The sequence below is a fragment of the Bombina bombina genome, chromosome 3 (genome assembly GCF_027579735.1).
Source record: "Bombina bombina isolate aBomBom1 chromosome 3, aBomBom1.pri, whole genome shotgun sequence".
In the NCBI taxonomy this organism is placed as follows: domain Eukaryota; kingdom Metazoa; phylum Chordata; class Amphibia; order Anura; family Bombinatoridae; genus Bombina; species Bombina bombina.
The window spans coordinates 747674741-747693590 of record NC_069501.1 but is presented as its reverse complement, the minus strand read 5'-3'; the positions used below and the strand labels follow the sequence as shown (position 1 = coordinate 747693590).

Here is an 18850-nt window from a genome sequence, read left to right as displayed (position 1 = left end):
CGGTTACAAAACGCCAAACAGAGGAAACTTCAAAGGAGACCCTGCCGTGAAAGAACTCTCTGTCTCTTACATCAATCCTTGATAGGAAAGATCCGCTACCTGAATGATCACCATGTCAAAGGGGTGAGTGTGGGCCATCGGCTCAAAATTTACTTGGTGGGGAAGAGAAGATTGATAGAAAAATAAATTAAAAACATAAGAGGCATAACAGTTAAAGAACCAAACAAGCCTGAAGATAGGTATAAACTCCCCTGAGGGATAATTTACCTGCAACCTATTTGTCAAATATTGAAGGGGAATCTTCAATTATATAAATATATGGAGAATAGGGGGGAAAAAGTGGAAACCCCAATGAGATAAAGGGGAAGAGAGAAGAGGGCAAGCTTAAGAAGAAGAAGACGTGTAAAAGCACTCCCAGAGATACTCTGAGAACCCAATAAACTTTACAAGTTTACATGAACTAACTTGAATTACTCTCTCAGGCAACTGGACTTATCTCCCCCTATATATATATTAGGGCAAACATTATATTCTCAATGCTCAATATTTGTGGTACACATATTGCCTATGTCCTCTTATGAATGTTTAATGCTTGCTGTGTTATTTTTCACTCCCTGTAAAATTATCTCTCTATGAGGACTATTAACTAAACTCTTAAAGGGCTAGCAGAGGACTCGAAAGCAAATAATATAATAGTCCTGTCTATAGATTAAAGGGCATTTCCTTAGGATTGCTGGTCTAAACACTGCGATGTGAGATGAGTGCCCCAAAAAAGGGAGAAGGAAGGAAGGGAAAAAGGGAAGAAAAAGGGTAATAATAATCTGGTTTAAAGGGAAGAAAAAAGGAAAAAGATAAGATCTTTTTCTAATTTTGTTACTCCTAAACAAGTTAAGAACCAATTGATAGAAACATATAAAAGCAAGAAAATATAGACTTATTCAAAGGGGAAATTCCCCAACTAATTAAAGCTTCTGATGTGGAAGGGGAACTAACATATGGAATCTGTATCATTTGTCTCCAGATTTAGTGAGTCCATAGAATTAATGGTATACATAGAGATAGGTATATATAGTGACATACACATAACCACAAAATAGTATATTGTATAACTGGGAGTAAAAAACTCTTTCCTCTGAACGATCTTTATAGATTTAAATTGACTCATCAGGGAAGATTCATAGTTGATAGATAAAATCTATCAAATATCAAAGATACCCTGAAACTTAAAAAGAGTCTCATTATTTGTGGTTCATGTATTGTCTATGCCCTCTCATAAATGCTTAATGCTAGCTGTGTTATTCCTCACCCATTGTAAAACCATCTTTTCTGAGGAAATTTAATTAAACATTTAAAGGGCTAGTAGAGGATCTGAAAGCAAGTAATTTAACAGCGTCACTTTTAGATTGAAGGGCACTTCCCTAGGATTGTTAGTTCAAATACTGCGGTGTGAGTTGAGTTCCCCAAAAGGGAAAAAAAGAGAAAGGTCAGGAAAGAAAGGAAGAAAAAAGACAATAACAACTTTTATTTAAAAAATATTTTTTGTTTAACTTTGATATTTTTAAGCAAGTGAAGAACCAATTAAAATAAGCTTATAACATCACGAAATTATAGATTTATTCAGAGGGGAAACCCTCTAATTATTCAAAGCTCCCTATAGCAGGAGAGAAATTAACGTGTGAAGTCTCTACCATTTGACCCCAGACTCAGTGAGATTGTGAGTAAAAAATTTCTGAGGGACCTCTATAGGTCTAAATTGAGTCATTAGGGAAGATTCAAAGACACCTTGAAACTCAAAAAGGGCTTATATAGCTTAAACGGTGGGGTTTTTATATTACCTACTCTAATCGCCATCCCCCGGTCTTTTCCTTAACTTAATCACCCCCGTCCTTTCCTCCCTTTTTTTTTTTTTTTTTTCTCTCCCTCGCCCTCACCACCACCTTTTTTTTTACGAGCACCATCCACGGCACACGTACCTTCCGTGTTTGATTTTTTTCCTTTCACACCCCCAGCACTCCCCTTCGCCATCTCACTTTTTTGAGCACTACCACTGGCACTAGGATCTCTCGTGTTTTATCTTTTTTCACTTCTCCAAACACATTCACCCCTTCTCACCCTCCCCTCTCCCCCCCACCCCCTATCCCTTTTCTCCCCCCCTCCTCACACTCACGTCACCCCAATCTTGGGGCTTATACACTATATACACAAGACACCGATTCTTTTTTTTTGTTTTTCTTGCACTTAATGGACAAATTCTTCACCCCTAAACACAATCCGGACATGGCGACCAAGAATAGGGAACGTAGGAATAAGACCCCTTCAGAAGCCTTACTTGAAAATATAAATGAAGGTACGCCCCCAAAAGCTCAAAAAAGCACAGTGTCACAAGATAACCAGGATCTGGTAGCTAGCATATTAGAAGCCATCTCTCCAAAATTAGACTGATTAAGAAGTGAAATTAAACAAGATCTAGCATCTCTCACATCAGAAATCAGACAATTTTCTACAAGACTACAGGAAGTTGAGCAGCGTGTCTCTGACATTGAAGACACGACAAACATTTACACACCTATGATAGAAAGTAATCAAAAGGAGATCAAGAAACTCCAAGCAAAAATAGATGACTTAGAGAATAGATCCAGGAGAAATAATCTTAGGATTATTGGAGTCCCTGATTCTCTTAGACAAGAAGATCTCATGAAATTTATGACTGAAACACTACCCACATTGCTAAAAATTACCCCAAAACAATCATCTTTCTCAATTGAAAGAGTTCATCGTCTAGGGAGAACTACAGATAACTCATTCAACACTAACAGACCTAGACCAATTATATCAAGGTTCTTAAATTTTCAAGATAAAGTGCTGTATTTACAGCACTTTCGAAAAAATCAACCAATTATGTATGAAGGTAATAAGATCCTCCTCTTCCAGGACTTCTCAATAGAGACCTCCAGGAAGAGGAGAGAATTTACTCCACTATGCGGGAAACTGATTAAAGAAGGATGGCAGGCAACTGTAGTCTACCCCGCTAAACTCAAGTTAAATTACAAGGAACAAATTAATTTTTTGGACTCCGTTGAGGAAGCAGTAAAAAAATTAAAAGATTATGGTTTTAAATATTAATAGTAATGACTTGACTCTATTATAATTAAAAATGCTTTGCTATTTCTTGAATAATGACTCACAAATAAGGTCTCTTTTTCTTTCTTCCCCTCTCTTTCCCCCTCCTCCCCCCCCCCCTCCTTCCCTTTTTTTTTTTCTTTTTATCTCTCTCTTTCCCTCCTCCCCAGCTCTCACTTTCTATTATATATTCAGGAATCTCCCGCAGGGCGCACTTCCTCTGCGGCGGTGCTAATCCTATTCTATCTCAAAGCTTGAAAACCTCTGCCCTTATTAGCATAGGAAGTACATGTTAAGAATTTTTTCATGGAACATAGGGGGCATAACCTCTCCGATCAAATGAAAAACCATTCTATCTTATTTACAGAAACTAAATTCCACTATAGCACTCCTTCAGGAGACACATTTAAACACAGAGGAATCTATAAAACTAAAATACTCCTGGATAGCTGAGGCTATGGTCGCTCCTTCGCCTGATAGGAAAAAAAGGAGTCGCTATTCTTATTGGGAAGAGGTTAGTTTATGAAAAATTGTTAACCATTATCGACCCGAATAGTAGATACTTGATTTTAAAAATAAAAACTCAGGGCTCAATATATACTATCTGTAATCTCTATGCTCCGAATATTATTGATTATCACTTCTGGGATACTCTCCAAGCACAACTTCTTCAGGTCAGTGAGGGCCAATTAATTATAGCAGGGGACTTCAATATGGCTCCATGTTTTTCCATGGATAGACATAGATATAGAGGAGAACTCAGAAAAACAAAAAAAGACAATCTAGAGATGAAGTTATTTAAAAATATACAACATACTTTAGCAGTAAGAGATATATGGAGGACACAAAACCGCCACATTAAGGCATACACCTGTCACTCGAGAGCCACTAAGAGTCTTTCGAGAATAGACCTGATGTTAATAAACGACCAATGCGTTCAAGCAGGATCAAAAGCCACCATCACAGAGATCTGTATTTCAGATCACGCCCCAATAGTGTTGGACATCCCAACCCAAAGGGAGCACTCTGGTGGTTCACGCTTCTTTTATCCAAAATATTTAAATAACAATATAAAATTTAGAGATTGGTTAAAAACTAGATTAGAGGGATTTTTTAGATTCAATGAAGGCTCGGCTTCAAACCCCGCAATCCTATGGGAGACAGCGAAAGCGGTTATAAGGGGAGAAATCATAGCATATATAGCCAAATCAAATCGAGAATCTAAGCAGAAGGAAAGTCAACTACTTGCTCTAGTGACCAATGCATACAATAGATACTTGAGTATTTCTAGTAAAGGTAATTGGAATGAATATATCAGAGCAAAAAAGGAACGCGATTCTTATCTTACCACGCAAACAGTACACTCTGAATTAAAATATCAATCTAATTTGTATAAATATGGGAACAAAGCTGGCGAAGGGGATACCTATGCCCCTTCGCCTATAGATAAAGTAGCGCAAGCAGGATTCTGGGATGACTTCCCTATTAAAAAAGGCAAGGAGGATTTTATAACTAACTTAAACGCTCCAATTATTGAACTAGAAGTACTGCAGTCAATATCTGAGATAAAGTTGGAAAAAACACCCGGCCCAGACGCAATCCCCAACAAGTTTTATAAAAACATGAATGAGCTGATCTCCCCTTATCTCACAACCCTGTTCAATTTTTTCTTCCAAGAAAATGCCCAGATTCCACCTAATTTTTTAGAATAACATACTATTTTTATCCTAAAACCTGGGAAGAACCCGCAAAAAAGAGAATCATACAGACCCATTGCATTGCTTAACTCTGATTATAAAATATTCACATCTATATTAGCCAGGAGGCTGCAAAAAGGTCTATCCGAGATCATCCATAATGATCAAGCTGGTTTTTTGAACAATCGCAGCTCAGCGGCTAAGATTAGACAACTTCTATTAATTGTTGAATATTTTAAAATTTCTGAAGATAATTTTCAAACCTCATATCCAGATGCAGCAGTAGTTGCAATAGATGCAGAAAAAGCTTTTGACAGTGTTGACCATAATCATATATTTGACACATTAACTAGGTTTGGTCTGTCAAACAATTTTCTTAATCTAGTTAAAAATATTTGTACACAAGCATCTACGAGTCTGATTATACATGGGCAAATTTCAGGTAAAATTAAGTTAGAAAAAGGCACTAGACAAGGATGCCCATTATCCCCTTTGCTCTTTGACCTAGCAATAGAGCCCCTAGCTATAAAAATAAGGCAAAAAATCGAGGGTATCTCAATTGGTAAGAAAGAGGCTAAAGTAGCCTTATATGCAGATGATCTGTTGGTATACATAGCAAACACTAACAAAAATATCCCCAAGTTGCTAAACGTAATTGAGTCCTTTGGCCTATTCTCTGGTTATAAGATGAACAGTACCAAATCAGAACTGATGTGGCTAAGGGTAAAAAATATCTCTCTTACTGATAATCCATTCAAAATAGTTTCCAAATCATTTAGATATCTCGGGATCATCATATCAGCAAACCCGCTGGAATGGTATATATTAAATTTTACTCCCATAATACAGCAAATATTACAACAAATGAGGAGCTGGCAAAATCTTCCTCTCTCAATAGCAGGTCGAATAGCACTGTTTAAAATGGTCTTACTACCTGAATTAGGATACCTATTTCAAAATTTACCCTGTATCTTAAAATCATATGATATTAGTTCAATACAGCCCTCCGTCATTTTATTTGGCAAGCTAAAAAACCTAGAATCTCCTTGAAGAGATTATCGCTTCCCAAACAAAAAGGTGGAATGGCCCTTCCGGATTTACATTTATACAATTTAGCTTTTTTGGGCCATATAGCGACAGATTGGATAGCTGGATCAAATCATTTCACGGATTATGAACTAGACCAGAGCCTGATAAATCCGTTATCCCCAGTCTCACTTTTACATATTTCTCTCCATCAAATACCTAAACGGATAAAAGCCTTAAAGACAATATACAGGGAGTGCAGAATTATTAGGCAAGTTGTATTTTTGAGGATTAATTTTATTATTGAACAACAACCATGTTCTCAATGAACCCAAAAAACTCATTAATATCAAAGCTGAATAGTTTTGGAAGTAGTTTTTAGTTTGTTTTTAGTTATAGCTATTTTAGGGGGATATCTGTGTGTGCAGGTGACTATTACTGTGCATAATTATTAGGCAACTTAACAAAAAACAAATATATACCCATTTCAATTATTTATTTTTACCAGTGAAACCAATATAACATCTCAACATTCACAAATATACATTTCTGACATTCAAAAACAAAACAAAAACAAATCAGTGACCAATATAGCCACCTTTCTTTGCAAGGACACTCAAAAGCCTGCCATCCATGGATTCTGTCAGTGTTTTGATCTGTTCACCATCAACATTGCGTGCAGCAGCAACCACAGCCTCCCAGACACTGTTCAGAGAGTTGTACTGTTTTCCCTCCTTGTAAATCTCACATTTGATGATGGACCACAGGTTCTCAATGGGGTTCAGATCAGGTGAACAAGGAGGCCATGTCATTAGATTTTCTTCTTTTATACCCTTTCTTGCCAGCCACGCTGTGGAGTACTTGGACGCGTGTGATGGAGCATTGTCCTGCATGAAAATCATGTTTTTCTTGAAGGATGCAGACTTCTTCCTGTACCACTGCTTGAAGAAGGTGTCTTCCAGAAACTGGCAGTAGGACTGGGAGTTGAGCTTGACTCCATCCTCAACCTGAAAAGGCCCCACAAGCTCATCTTTGATGATACCAGCCCAAACCAGTACTCCACCTCCACCTTGCTGGCGTCTGAGTCGGACTGGAGCTCTCTGCCCTTTACCAATCCAGCCACGGGCCCATCCATCTGGCCCATCAAGACTCACTCTCATTTTATCAGTCCATAAAACCTTAGAAAAATCAGTCTTGAGATATTTCTTGGCCCAGTCTTGATGTTTCAGCTTGTGTGTCTTGTTCAGTGGTGGTCGTCTTTCAGCCTTTCTTACCTTGGCCATGTCTCTGAGTATTGCACACCTTGTGCTTTTGGACACTCCAGTGATGTTGCAGCTCTGAAATATGGCCAAACTGGTGGCAAGTGGCATCTTGGCAGCTGTACGCTTGACTTTTCTCAGTTCATGGGCAGTTATTTTGTGCCTTGGTTTTTCCACACGCTTCTTGCAACCCTGTTGACTATTTTGAATGAAACGCTTGATTGTTCGATGATCACGCTTCAGAAGCTTTGCAATTTTAAGAGTGCTGCATCCCTCTGCAAGATATCTCACTATTTTTGACTTTTCTGAACCTGTCAAGTCCTTCTTTTGACCCATTTTGCCAAAGGAAAGGAAGTTGCCTAATAATTATGCACACCTGATATAGGGTGTTGATGTCATTAGACCACACCCCTTCTCATTACAGAGATGCACATCACCTAATATGCTTAATTGGTAGTAGGCTTTCGAGCCTATACAGCTTGGAGTAAGACAACATGCATAAAGAGGATGATGTGGTCAAAATACTCATTTGCCTAATAATTCTGCACACAGTGTATACGATACTAGTTGCCTGGGGAAAAATTGCTGCCCATTTGCAGGTAAACACCCAAATACCAACATACCAAACTTTTCTAGGCAACCCAGAATCCAGGAGGGAACACAAGATCAGATACTACAACGCTGGCATAACCAAGGTTTAATAAAAATCTCGCAGTTCTGTAAACATGAATCAGGAAGCATTAAGTCTTTTGAAGAATTAAAATCGGAATTTGGGCTTAAAAACCAGGAATTCTTCATGTATCTACAAACTAGGCATTACACCTGGCAATTAATTAACAAACATAGATGGAAATGGAAATGGGATAAGCTGGATAATTGGGTAACATTAAACAGGGCTGGACTATTCTCAATAACTCCATGGTATAATCTCCTTGTCTCCCACAAAGCAGATGAAAATTTAACGAGATTAGCACAGAAATGGGGAAATCAGGTTAATATAAATATTGGACCACAAATCTCTAGGTCAATTCAATTGGCAATGGAAACAACTATGGCCGAGACCTGGAGAGAGTCACATCTAAAGCTTATTTATCAAATATATTATACACCAGAGAGGGGTTACAGATGGTATAACTTGAACTTCAATAAGTGCCCTAAATGTAGCCTCCAAGCTGCGGACTTAGTCCACATGGTCTGGGGTTGCCCAAGAATCTCACAATTCTGGTATAGAATAGAATATTGGATAAACAAAACCTTGAAAGTTACCCCTTTTAAAATTACAATGTTCCACACCATTTTTTTGGTTGATAAGACCAATAATTTTCTGGACTTCAAAATTGTGAACTTAGTTATTCTAGCGGCCAGAAACCTAATATTTAAAAATTGGAAAAGCATGATAATACCCTCAATCACTGAAGTTAAAAATTATCTTAGGAAACAATATTTAATCAAACAGAAAGCTACATCACTATACTTAGAAAGGGAAATAAGAGATCTTTTTGACAAATGGGCAAAGTTTATTAAGATTTTTTCACCTCCCGAGGTGGAGTATTTAGTATTTCTCTCTCTCCCTCCCTTTTCTTTTCCTCCCTGCAAAGACAGGGAATTACTATTTTCTTTTTTTTTAATTATTTTTTTTCTCCAAGATGAGGATAAATTCTTAATTACAAGTGTGTAACTGTCAACAAAAATTATGTGCAATGATTCATGTGATTGAAACTTGTCTTGCATTTTTTCTGTATAAATTGTGAAAATCAATAAAAATTACGTTAAAAAAAAAAAAACTTAATGAATGTGCTACTACTGCTTTTTGCTTACCATTGAAAGTTTATGGTGTGCGCTATATCTGTTTCAGATGTGTTAATATTCTTTGGACCAAAAATGTAACCAACTGTAATACTAGATTTTCGAAGGCCGAGTGCACAATAATAAATTGAGCATTAAAAACTGCACTTGATATATAATCTAGCCCAGTGCTTTCAAAACTGTGTGCCAGGACACATTAATGTGTCGGTGGCAGTATGTAGGTGTGTCACGTGAAATGCAGAACATTTTGCAGAAGGGCACCACGGAGCTCCCTTACTCATGTCTGCTTCCCTTGGTCCCTTTCCCGGAAATACTGAAAGCAGCTCTGCTAATGTGATTGGCGGTGTCAGAGCAGTAGGACGAGGAGTGCGGAAGAAGAAGAACGTGAAGTGTAGACTAGAATGAGAAGAACAGAGCAAGGAGTTACACCAACCCCAACTCTCGGCTGTGCTGAATGGTGGGGTCCACCGGGGGTCCTGGACTGGGACTGCACCGAGCGGCCGTTCGCCATCTTGGCCAAAAGTGGAGGCTTAGTGGAGGCCAGAAGACTCTGAATCAGTGTGCACCCAATCACCCAGGCAAGCACAGTTGCAGGCTGTCATCCAGTCAACCCACCTGCTGCTGGCTGAAGGTAGGCCACTTTTCCAAATCCAATGTGGCAAACAGCAAGCCACTCACCAAGTAGTAATTATAATTTGATTTCTGCCATTTATCCTTTTCAAGGATGACAAACTTAAAGACACTGAAAGGTGGAAGCTTAAAAATTCTTGATGACGAAATGCGAGTGTCTTTATCTAATATTCCACCAAATATTCAGAAACTGTGCTCAACCCATCAACCTCATACATCCCATTAAATGTTAGTTATTGGTGTTATTAAACTTTTTTTAATTCTTGCACATACTTACATACTGCTACTCGTAAATACATTTGGTTATTATATCATTTATGTATGTGTCTGTATCTCTTATAACAAGTTAGTTTGTTAGTTTAACCTCCGGTTTGCTAGTACAACTGAATTATTGTGTTGCAAAATGATGCCTGTCGAAAAAGTGTGTCACCAACATGAAAAGTTTGGAATGCTCTAATCTAGCCTTTATAGTTTCAACTGGATACAAATAAAGGAAGAAAGCAATAGAAAATATTAAAACATTCATTAGATTCTATATAATGATGTTAAAACATTAGATTGAAATGTACTATTTCATTGCATTTTTGTGCCATATTGATTGTACTGTCACATTCACTCATCAGAACTCAAAGCTTAGCACTTTTATCTTATAAAAATCAGCTTCACTATCAAATCATTTAATTAAGAAAAACTACAAAAAAGGTACTTCTTATCTTTCCAATCATGGTTTACTTGAAGTCATCTCTATCGCTATTTTGTAATGTGGCAGCCTTTTCTTAAATGATTGATGATTTCGTTCTACCTTCTAATCATGTATGTTTCCACTTTTAGTTTGTTCTTTAGCTTAAAGGGGCATCATGAAAATCCAAGTATATATATATATATATATATATATATATATATATATTTACAGTATACATATACATACATACATATACATATACATACAGTATATATATATATATATATACTAGTCCTAAAGCCCGTGTACACGGGCCATTTTTGCAGTACAGCGGTCCCACCCCTTGCTCTCTCTCTATCCCCCCCTCTCTTTTGCTCTCTCTTTCTCCCCTCTCTTTTGCTCTCTCTTTCTCCCCTCTCTTTTGCTCTCTCTCCTCCTCTCTTTTACTCTCTCTCTCCCTCCCTCTCTTTTGCTCTCTCTGTCCCCCTTCTCTTTTGCTCTCTCTCTTCCCCCTCTCTTTTGCTCTCTCTCTTCCCCCTATCTTTTGCGCTCTCTCTCCCCCTCTCTTTTGCGCTCTCTCCCCCTCTCTTTTGTGCTCCCTCCCCGTCTCTTTTGTGCTCTCTCCCCCTCTCTTTTGCTGTCTCTCTCCCCCCTCTCTTTTGCTTTCTCTCTCCCCCCTCTCTTTTGCTGGCTCTCTCCCCCTCTCTTTTGCTGTCTCTCTCCCCCTCTCTTTTGCTGTTTCTCTCCCCCCTCTCTTTTGCTGGCTCTCTCCCCCTCTCTTTTGCTGTCTCTCTCCCCTCTCTATTTTGCTGTCTCTCTCCCCCTCTCTCTATCCCCCCTCTTCTGCTCTCTCTATCCCCCCTCTTTAGAGCTCTCTGTCTCTTAGCAGCCGGCCCCGGTATCTGGCCCCACCCAGCTCCATCCACATCATGCCTGGCCCCGCCCACACCTTGGCCGGTCCCACCCACATTGTGCCAGACCACACCCACGTCACACCCGCCCGGCCACGCTCCCACTCCACTACACGACGCCAGGTTAGTTGGAAGGCCAGGTGTGTTTGTCCTTGCGCGCAGTCTCTACTGCACCTGACAGCTTCGGACAAACACACTTAGCCTTTTATTATATAGGATATATATATATATATATATATATATATATATATACATATACATTTTAAGAGCAATCTAATACAAAAATTACAAGACTTGTAAGAAACAGGACAAAATTTACAAACACATACAGGTGGGAATGAGGGCCCTATTCCCGTGGGAACTTACAATCTAGAATCTTATCTAGAATCTTATTTTTCTTTTTAGACACTTTGTGGTGGTTAAATACATTATTATCTAGGGTCAGTAATGTATTGGATTTTGACATTTATATATTGAAATTCCCCTTAAAGGGACAGTATAGTATAAAATTGTTTTTCCCTTAAAGTGTTTCCATTTACTTTTTTTTACCAGCTGCAGAATATAAAATGTATGAGATTTGTTTTTAAGGCTTAATTGTGTATATGAATTAGCTGATTTTGTTTTTTGAAGTCACAACCTAATAAAATGGATTGAGCTTGTAGGTATAATCAGATCTCATTACTTTATCACATTGTGTACATATACATGCTTCTTTATCTTATATCTGTCCGTAAACCAATCATCAATACTTAGAAAGAACAATTGAAAAATAACATTTTAATACCGTATCTCTTCTATAACCCACTGGGAGTGTAATTTCTTCTACTGGCTGTGTTAACACAGCTTGGCCTCGAGGCCAAAAACTTTTAGAATAGGTGGGGAAACCACAAGCTAAATAAACTAATTCAAATGCCAATATAAGGTTAATGGAAATACTTGTAAACAATTTAATACACTCCAGCAGGTAAAGTGGATCATTGGGAACAAATTAAAGGGCAAAATATGTTTGAGTAAACTGTCCCTTTAAATAAAATAGTTATTCATACATATGCAGAAAATATTATATACTTATACCCTATAACCTTTTAAAATAATTGAAAGATTGAACATCATATATTAAATATTATATTGCTGAGGCTTACTTGAGTGTTTGATACTGTTTTTGTTCTAGAGAACGTATATTTTATAATTATTTTGCCATAGAACTGACACTCTTTATTTGTTTATTTGTTATCCTACAAAATCCACATTAAATTCACATCCAGACCAAAAAAAGTAGAAAAATAAATTAAGCACACAGTTTGACCCTTTTCAATAAGCCTGTAATAGGAGGGATTTAAAATGCTATTACTTTTAAAATCTATACATAAAAGCAAATTATTTGTCAGCTAATTAGGCCAACATGAAATAGAATAAATAAACCACAGTGCTTAACTTTTTTAGAGGTAAAACTGACTTGTTAATTTCAGTAAACTTGTTATGATCGTAATGATCTAAATTGTGATTTCTACATATTTTTTCTATTTCTCTCTCTCACCTCCACAACTTGTCACACACTGCTCATGTCCTCTGGAGCTCTCTACCTCACTCCATTAGATTGTTTAGCTTCAGACGCTCTTTGGATACCCACCTATTCAGAGAGACTTACCAACTCCCCTCCATTTTTATACTAACCCAAAGAAATCTTGAACTACCTTAACTCACTGCTGCAACTATAATCCCTGTGACAAACTACCCAACACCTTATATCTCTGCACCCTCAACCCATAGACTGTAAGCTCTTTGGGGCAGAACCTGTAATAGTTTTGTTTAATTTGTTATTTGTATCTTACTACAAATATTTGTCATCATTCACCCCTACCTCTGTAGTCAGTGCTATGGAATTTTGTGGTGCCATAAAAAGAAATTATAATATTAATCTAAAAACTCTTATTAAAATGTCACCTTTAGCTACTGATAATTATTAATACATAATTCCTAATGTATTCCACGATCGATGCACTAAAAAATATGATAAAGCAATATTTTCTTATGTATTTTCCAAAACCAATTTGCATTTCTCTATACACTTTAAATGATCTATGAAGTTATTAATTATATGTGCTCTTACCACTTCATTAGAGAAAATGATGGTACAATAGCATGTTCCAATATAGAATGGGAGAAAATTCATTTCTAGAGAGACTGGGCTGCATTCTTCCAATGCAAGGGAGCTCACTGGACAGAAGAATTGTGGTAGTAAACTGGATTGTTTTGCTGTAAAAAAATAAAAAGAAATTGGTTACACTAGAGAATTTTTAGAACCATTTTAATTGTAATAGGAATAATTCATGCTATATAGAATTAACAATTATTGTAATGCTTTATTTTAACCATGGCCAAGTTAAAGCACTACACAATATTACAGTAATGTTGTTGTTATAATAAGTTACTGTAGACTTTTGCCCCATCTCTGTATACAATCATTTTAAATGATTGGCATTAATAAAGTAGCTACTTTGTCAGTTTTAAGTTAAACAACATTTATCAGAGATGATCATTTCCCTTCAAAATCTTATAGTCTTAGACTTGCAGAATAAATATTTACTCTAAAGTTATATAATGAAATAGATTATGATGTAATAATGCAATACTTTGAAGCCTAATTTAATAAAAATAAAAATCGTATTCATATCTTAAGATGCAAAAACTGACCGAAGTATAGAACATGATACATAGATAAGAGAACTCGTTGAAACTTTGAAGTATTACATAAAATAAAACTCCTTTTGATCTCCTTATATGGAGACTTTAGTTCTCAAAGAAGCACATGCCTTAATGAGGCTAAAACTAAAAGAAACCTCTATAAATAGTTAAATTAAAGGGGTATGAAACCTAAAATTTTCATGTTACGATTCAGATAGAACATACAATTTTAAACAACTTTGCAATTTACTTCTATTTTCTGACTTGCTTCTTTCTCTTATTATCCTTTGTTGAAGAACCAGTAATGCATATGGGTAAGCCAATAACATGAGGCATATATGGGAAGCTACCAGTCAGCAGCTCCTATACCTAGGTGTGCTTTTCAACAATGTACACCAAGAGAAAGAAACAAATTAGATAATAGAAATAAAATATAAAGCTATTTAAAATGGCATGCTCTGTCTGAATCATGAAACAAGCTTGGGTTTCATGTACCTTTAACAAAACTATATAATGTATCCATATAATACTATTTTAAATAATACAATTAAATAAATGTATTTATTTCCTAAAATGTTTGCTTTTAATACATAGGGCCAGATTACAAGTGGAGTGTCAGATTGCGCTCGTATTAAAAGTTGAAAGAAAACTGTTTTCATCCGCACGTTCACCCGACAAGCGTAAAAAGCCGAACTTCCAATACTTCGTGTGCAATAACGTATTCACCCATAGAAGTCAATGGAGCAAGAAAAGTGGAAAAAAAACTACTTGGGCACAAACCCGACATGAAAATATGAATATTTCATATTCCAACGTTCTTCACATAGAAGAATATGTTCTATTTATATATATATATATATATATATATATATATATATATATAGAGAGAGAGAGAGATAGATAGATAGATAGATAGATAGATAGATAGATAGATAGAAAAATTCAGCCAGCAAAAGTTGTGGTAAAAACGATGTTCCTTTATTTGTTCATTAAATTAAAAACGGCATTACAGCATCTTATCAGGTAGAGTAGTCTGACATGTTTCGGCCGTTAAGCCTTAATCATAGACCTATATATATGATTTTTTTTGCACAAATATATATTTATATTATATATACATGATTACATATTGGGTTAGCTATATACAGATTTATATAGGAATATCTATTTAAAAATACATAGAACATATTAAGCAAAGTAGAGATCATTGGAATGTGAAGTATTTACAATGAATACACAGTATAACACTTTATTAAATATGAATATTGCATCAATATGTTTTTTTCATGTTTTCATCTGTTTGACTGCAACGGGCTCCAATACACTTTATTTTTATATATATATATATATATATATATATATATATATATATATATATATATATATACATATTTATGTGTTTGTATGTGTATGCAGTATATGTCTGTAGACTGTAAATACATATATACACATATAAATACATCTCTACACACACACACACATATATATATATATATATATATATATATATATATATATATATATATATGTGTGTGTGTGTGTGTGTGTAGAGATGTATTTATATGTGTATATATGTATTTACAGTCTACAGACATATACTGCATACACATACAAACACATAAATATATATGTATACATATATAGACATATATGTATATATACATATATAAGTATATACTGTATATGTGTGTGTTTACAGATGTACTTATGTATTTATATGTGTATGTGTGTATTTACAGATATATATATATATATATATATATATATACACATACAAACACATAAATATGTATATATATATATATATATATATATATATATGTATTTGTATGTGTGTGTATATATATATATATATATATATATATATATATATATATATATATATGTCTGTAAATACACACATACACATATAAATATATAAGTACATCTGTAAACACACATATACAGTATATACTTATATATGTAAATATATATATATATATATATATGTCTATATGTGTATACATATATTTATGTGTTTGTATGTGTATACAGTATATGTCTGTAGACTGTAAATACATATATACACATATAAATACATCTCTAAACACACACACATATATATATATATATATATATATATATATATGTATATATATATATATATATATATATGTATATATATATATATATATATATATATATATATATATATATATATAAAATAAACAGGTCCCGCATTCACTGCTGTGAATACACAAACTTCTTTATTCAAACTGTGACGTTTCAGGGTCGTTAACCCCTTCCTCAGACAGACACCAAATACAGCCCAACTTTCCCACTTAAATACTCTCCACAGTGTACTACGGATGCGGATCACCTGTAGCGTCTCATCTGTGCAACTGCGCATACGCAGGGATAACTACGGTGAAACCGCAAGGACAAAAAAAAAAAAAAAACATTTCTAAAAATGGAAACTGGCTGCAATAACATAGTTACAATAATCTAAGTAACATAAAGCACACAGAACTAAAAAACTATGTAGCCACAATATTAAAGCGAACAGCACGTTATTATTCATGTCAAGAAATAAGAAAAGAAAATTTAAAGTAACATGCTTAACGTAATAACAAAACAGAAGGCATCGATGTATTGTATTATACAATATATGGATGAATGGAAGGAAATACAGTTAGACACTCCTTAGGCAAATTAATAGTCACATATTAAATACATAATAATCTAAGCTGATGTAGTTATTACTATAATGTAAATCACAAAAGATATACACTATTGATTGATATTAAATCTACAAAGGGAAAAGAACCAACCACAAAAACGGCATTAAATATGAAGGAATATGTCATAGACATAAAAATTGCTAATAATCCCTATAGATCATAATTACAAAAAAAAAACAATAGACACTATGACATCATGATACGGGTGACTATGCTCCTAGAATAACTATACTAAACTTTATAACAATATACAGATAGAACAACAATATACAGATAGAAAACAGGAACAGAAAATAAAATCAGAATTCTTACAAGAAACATTGCATATCAAAATGGATATTTAGACTCCTAGGCATTAGAGTATCCAATGTGTAAATCCACCTGGCCTCCTTTTGTAACAATAGTGTGTCCCTATTGCCACCTCTAGGTAGAGGTGGAACGTGATCAATTATCACATATCGCAAATCAGCCACAGTATGTTTGGCAGACAAAAAATGTCTTGCCACTGGCTGATCATTCTCACTAGTGGACAAGGCTGCACATATGGGCGCCCTGTGATGGGCCATACGTGTACGTAAATCATCATTCATTTTGCCAACATAATACCTGCCTCAACAACAATGCAACATGTACAGTATGAAATTAGTAGTACATGTGACTCTGTGTTTAATGGCATATGTATACATATATATTCATGTGTTTGTATGCGTATATATGTCTGTAAATACATATATACACATATAAATACATCTGTACACACACATATATATATATATATATAAACTTGAGGAAAAGGGAAAAAAAGGAGGAAGTCCAGACAAATAGCCAGTGCAATCGGTTTATTCTTCTGTTATTCTGTTAGGTGATGTTAACAAGGGTAGCTTGAACTATATATATATATATATACATACACACATACATACACACATATCCATCTTTAGACATGTATATGTATGTATCTCAATGTTAAAGCCCATTGTCTGTCTTTTTTAACACCTGAGACCTCCTATTTTTGAGCCCTTCTAACTTTTATGTGCAATATTTTTTTAAATAAATTGTATTAGATGGTTTTATTATGAGTGTGACTGCATGTTCTAATGCATTTTTTATGTATTTTGTGACACTGTTTTGTCTACTTCAGAATTTGTATTGTTTAAAATTGAAAGATAATCCCTTCATCACCATTCCCCAGTTTTAAATAACCAACAAACACTGTTAAAATAACATACGTTTTACCTCTGTTATTACCTTGTATCTAAGCCTCTGCAGACTACCCCCTTATTTCATCTCTTTTGACAGAATTGCATTTTAGCTAATCAGTGCTGACTCGTAGGTAAATCCACAGGAGTGAGTACACTGATATATATATATATATATATATAGCACACATGAACTAGTGCTGTCTAGCTGTGAAAAACTGTCAAGGGCTTAGAAGTTAGCATATGAGCTTACTGAGGTTTAGCTTTCAAAAAAGAAGAACAAAGCAAATTTGATGATACAAGTAAATTGGAAAATTGCATGCACTATCTAATTCATGAAAGTGTAATTTTGACTAGACTGTCCCTTTAACCAGAGCTCTGAGGTTGTACTAACTTGACACTCATTAACTTGAATTGCACTCAAGTGATCATATTTACACTTGCGATAAACCTATTTTTACTTGCTCGTAATTGTTAGCACTCCACTCATAATCTGGCCATCGTTTTTTGTTTACCCAAACGTAAAAACATACTAGTTATCTTACAGATATATAATATTTAAGGGTATATATGCTACAATGTAGAAATAGAGTCTGTTAATCCAAGAAAAATGGAGAAAGAAAAAAGTTCTTAGGCATGCATAAATAACCGTCCAAGGTGTCCACAATTCAGTGATCCATCCCCCAAAACTAAATACCATAAAGGTTGTTTTTTTTTTAAATATCCCACAATTAAATGATAATGAAGCAACAAAATAAACCAAAAAATACAATACGGTGTGCCAGTATTAAAATTTCTCTCATTAGGGCTTTGACTACAATCTATCGGCAGCGTTTTTTCTTGGCTCTTTTTTTGGGCCATAGAGGCTTCTTTTGGAATTGGCATGATCACAATAGAGCATTTGCTGCGGATTCCCACACGTTTTTGGATCCTTGATAAAAGTTCTATTTCTCTTATGGTGCCAAAAATGTCTTAGTGATCTCAATACTTTTCTGAGTCTCTTTTCAACAGCTTTTTAAGCCTATTTTTTTTTTACTTTCAAGTTCAACACCTCTACACATATAATAAGTCCTTAAAACTGAATTTTTAACATCTTTAACACTATTTTATGGCTA

General features: G+C 35.1%; 1 protein-coding gene across 1 annotated transcript in view; it reads right to left on the bottom strand.

The window, feature by feature from the left end:
* CFAP47 (cilia and flagella associated protein 47) overlaps positions 1-18850 on the bottom strand; it is an 801982-nt gene that overhangs the window by 393851 nt on the left and 389281 nt on the right. The window contains 1 exon segment of the mRNA XM_053705439.1: positions 13242-13387. Coding sequence (XP_053561414.1) covers positions 13242-13387 — 146 coding nt within the window.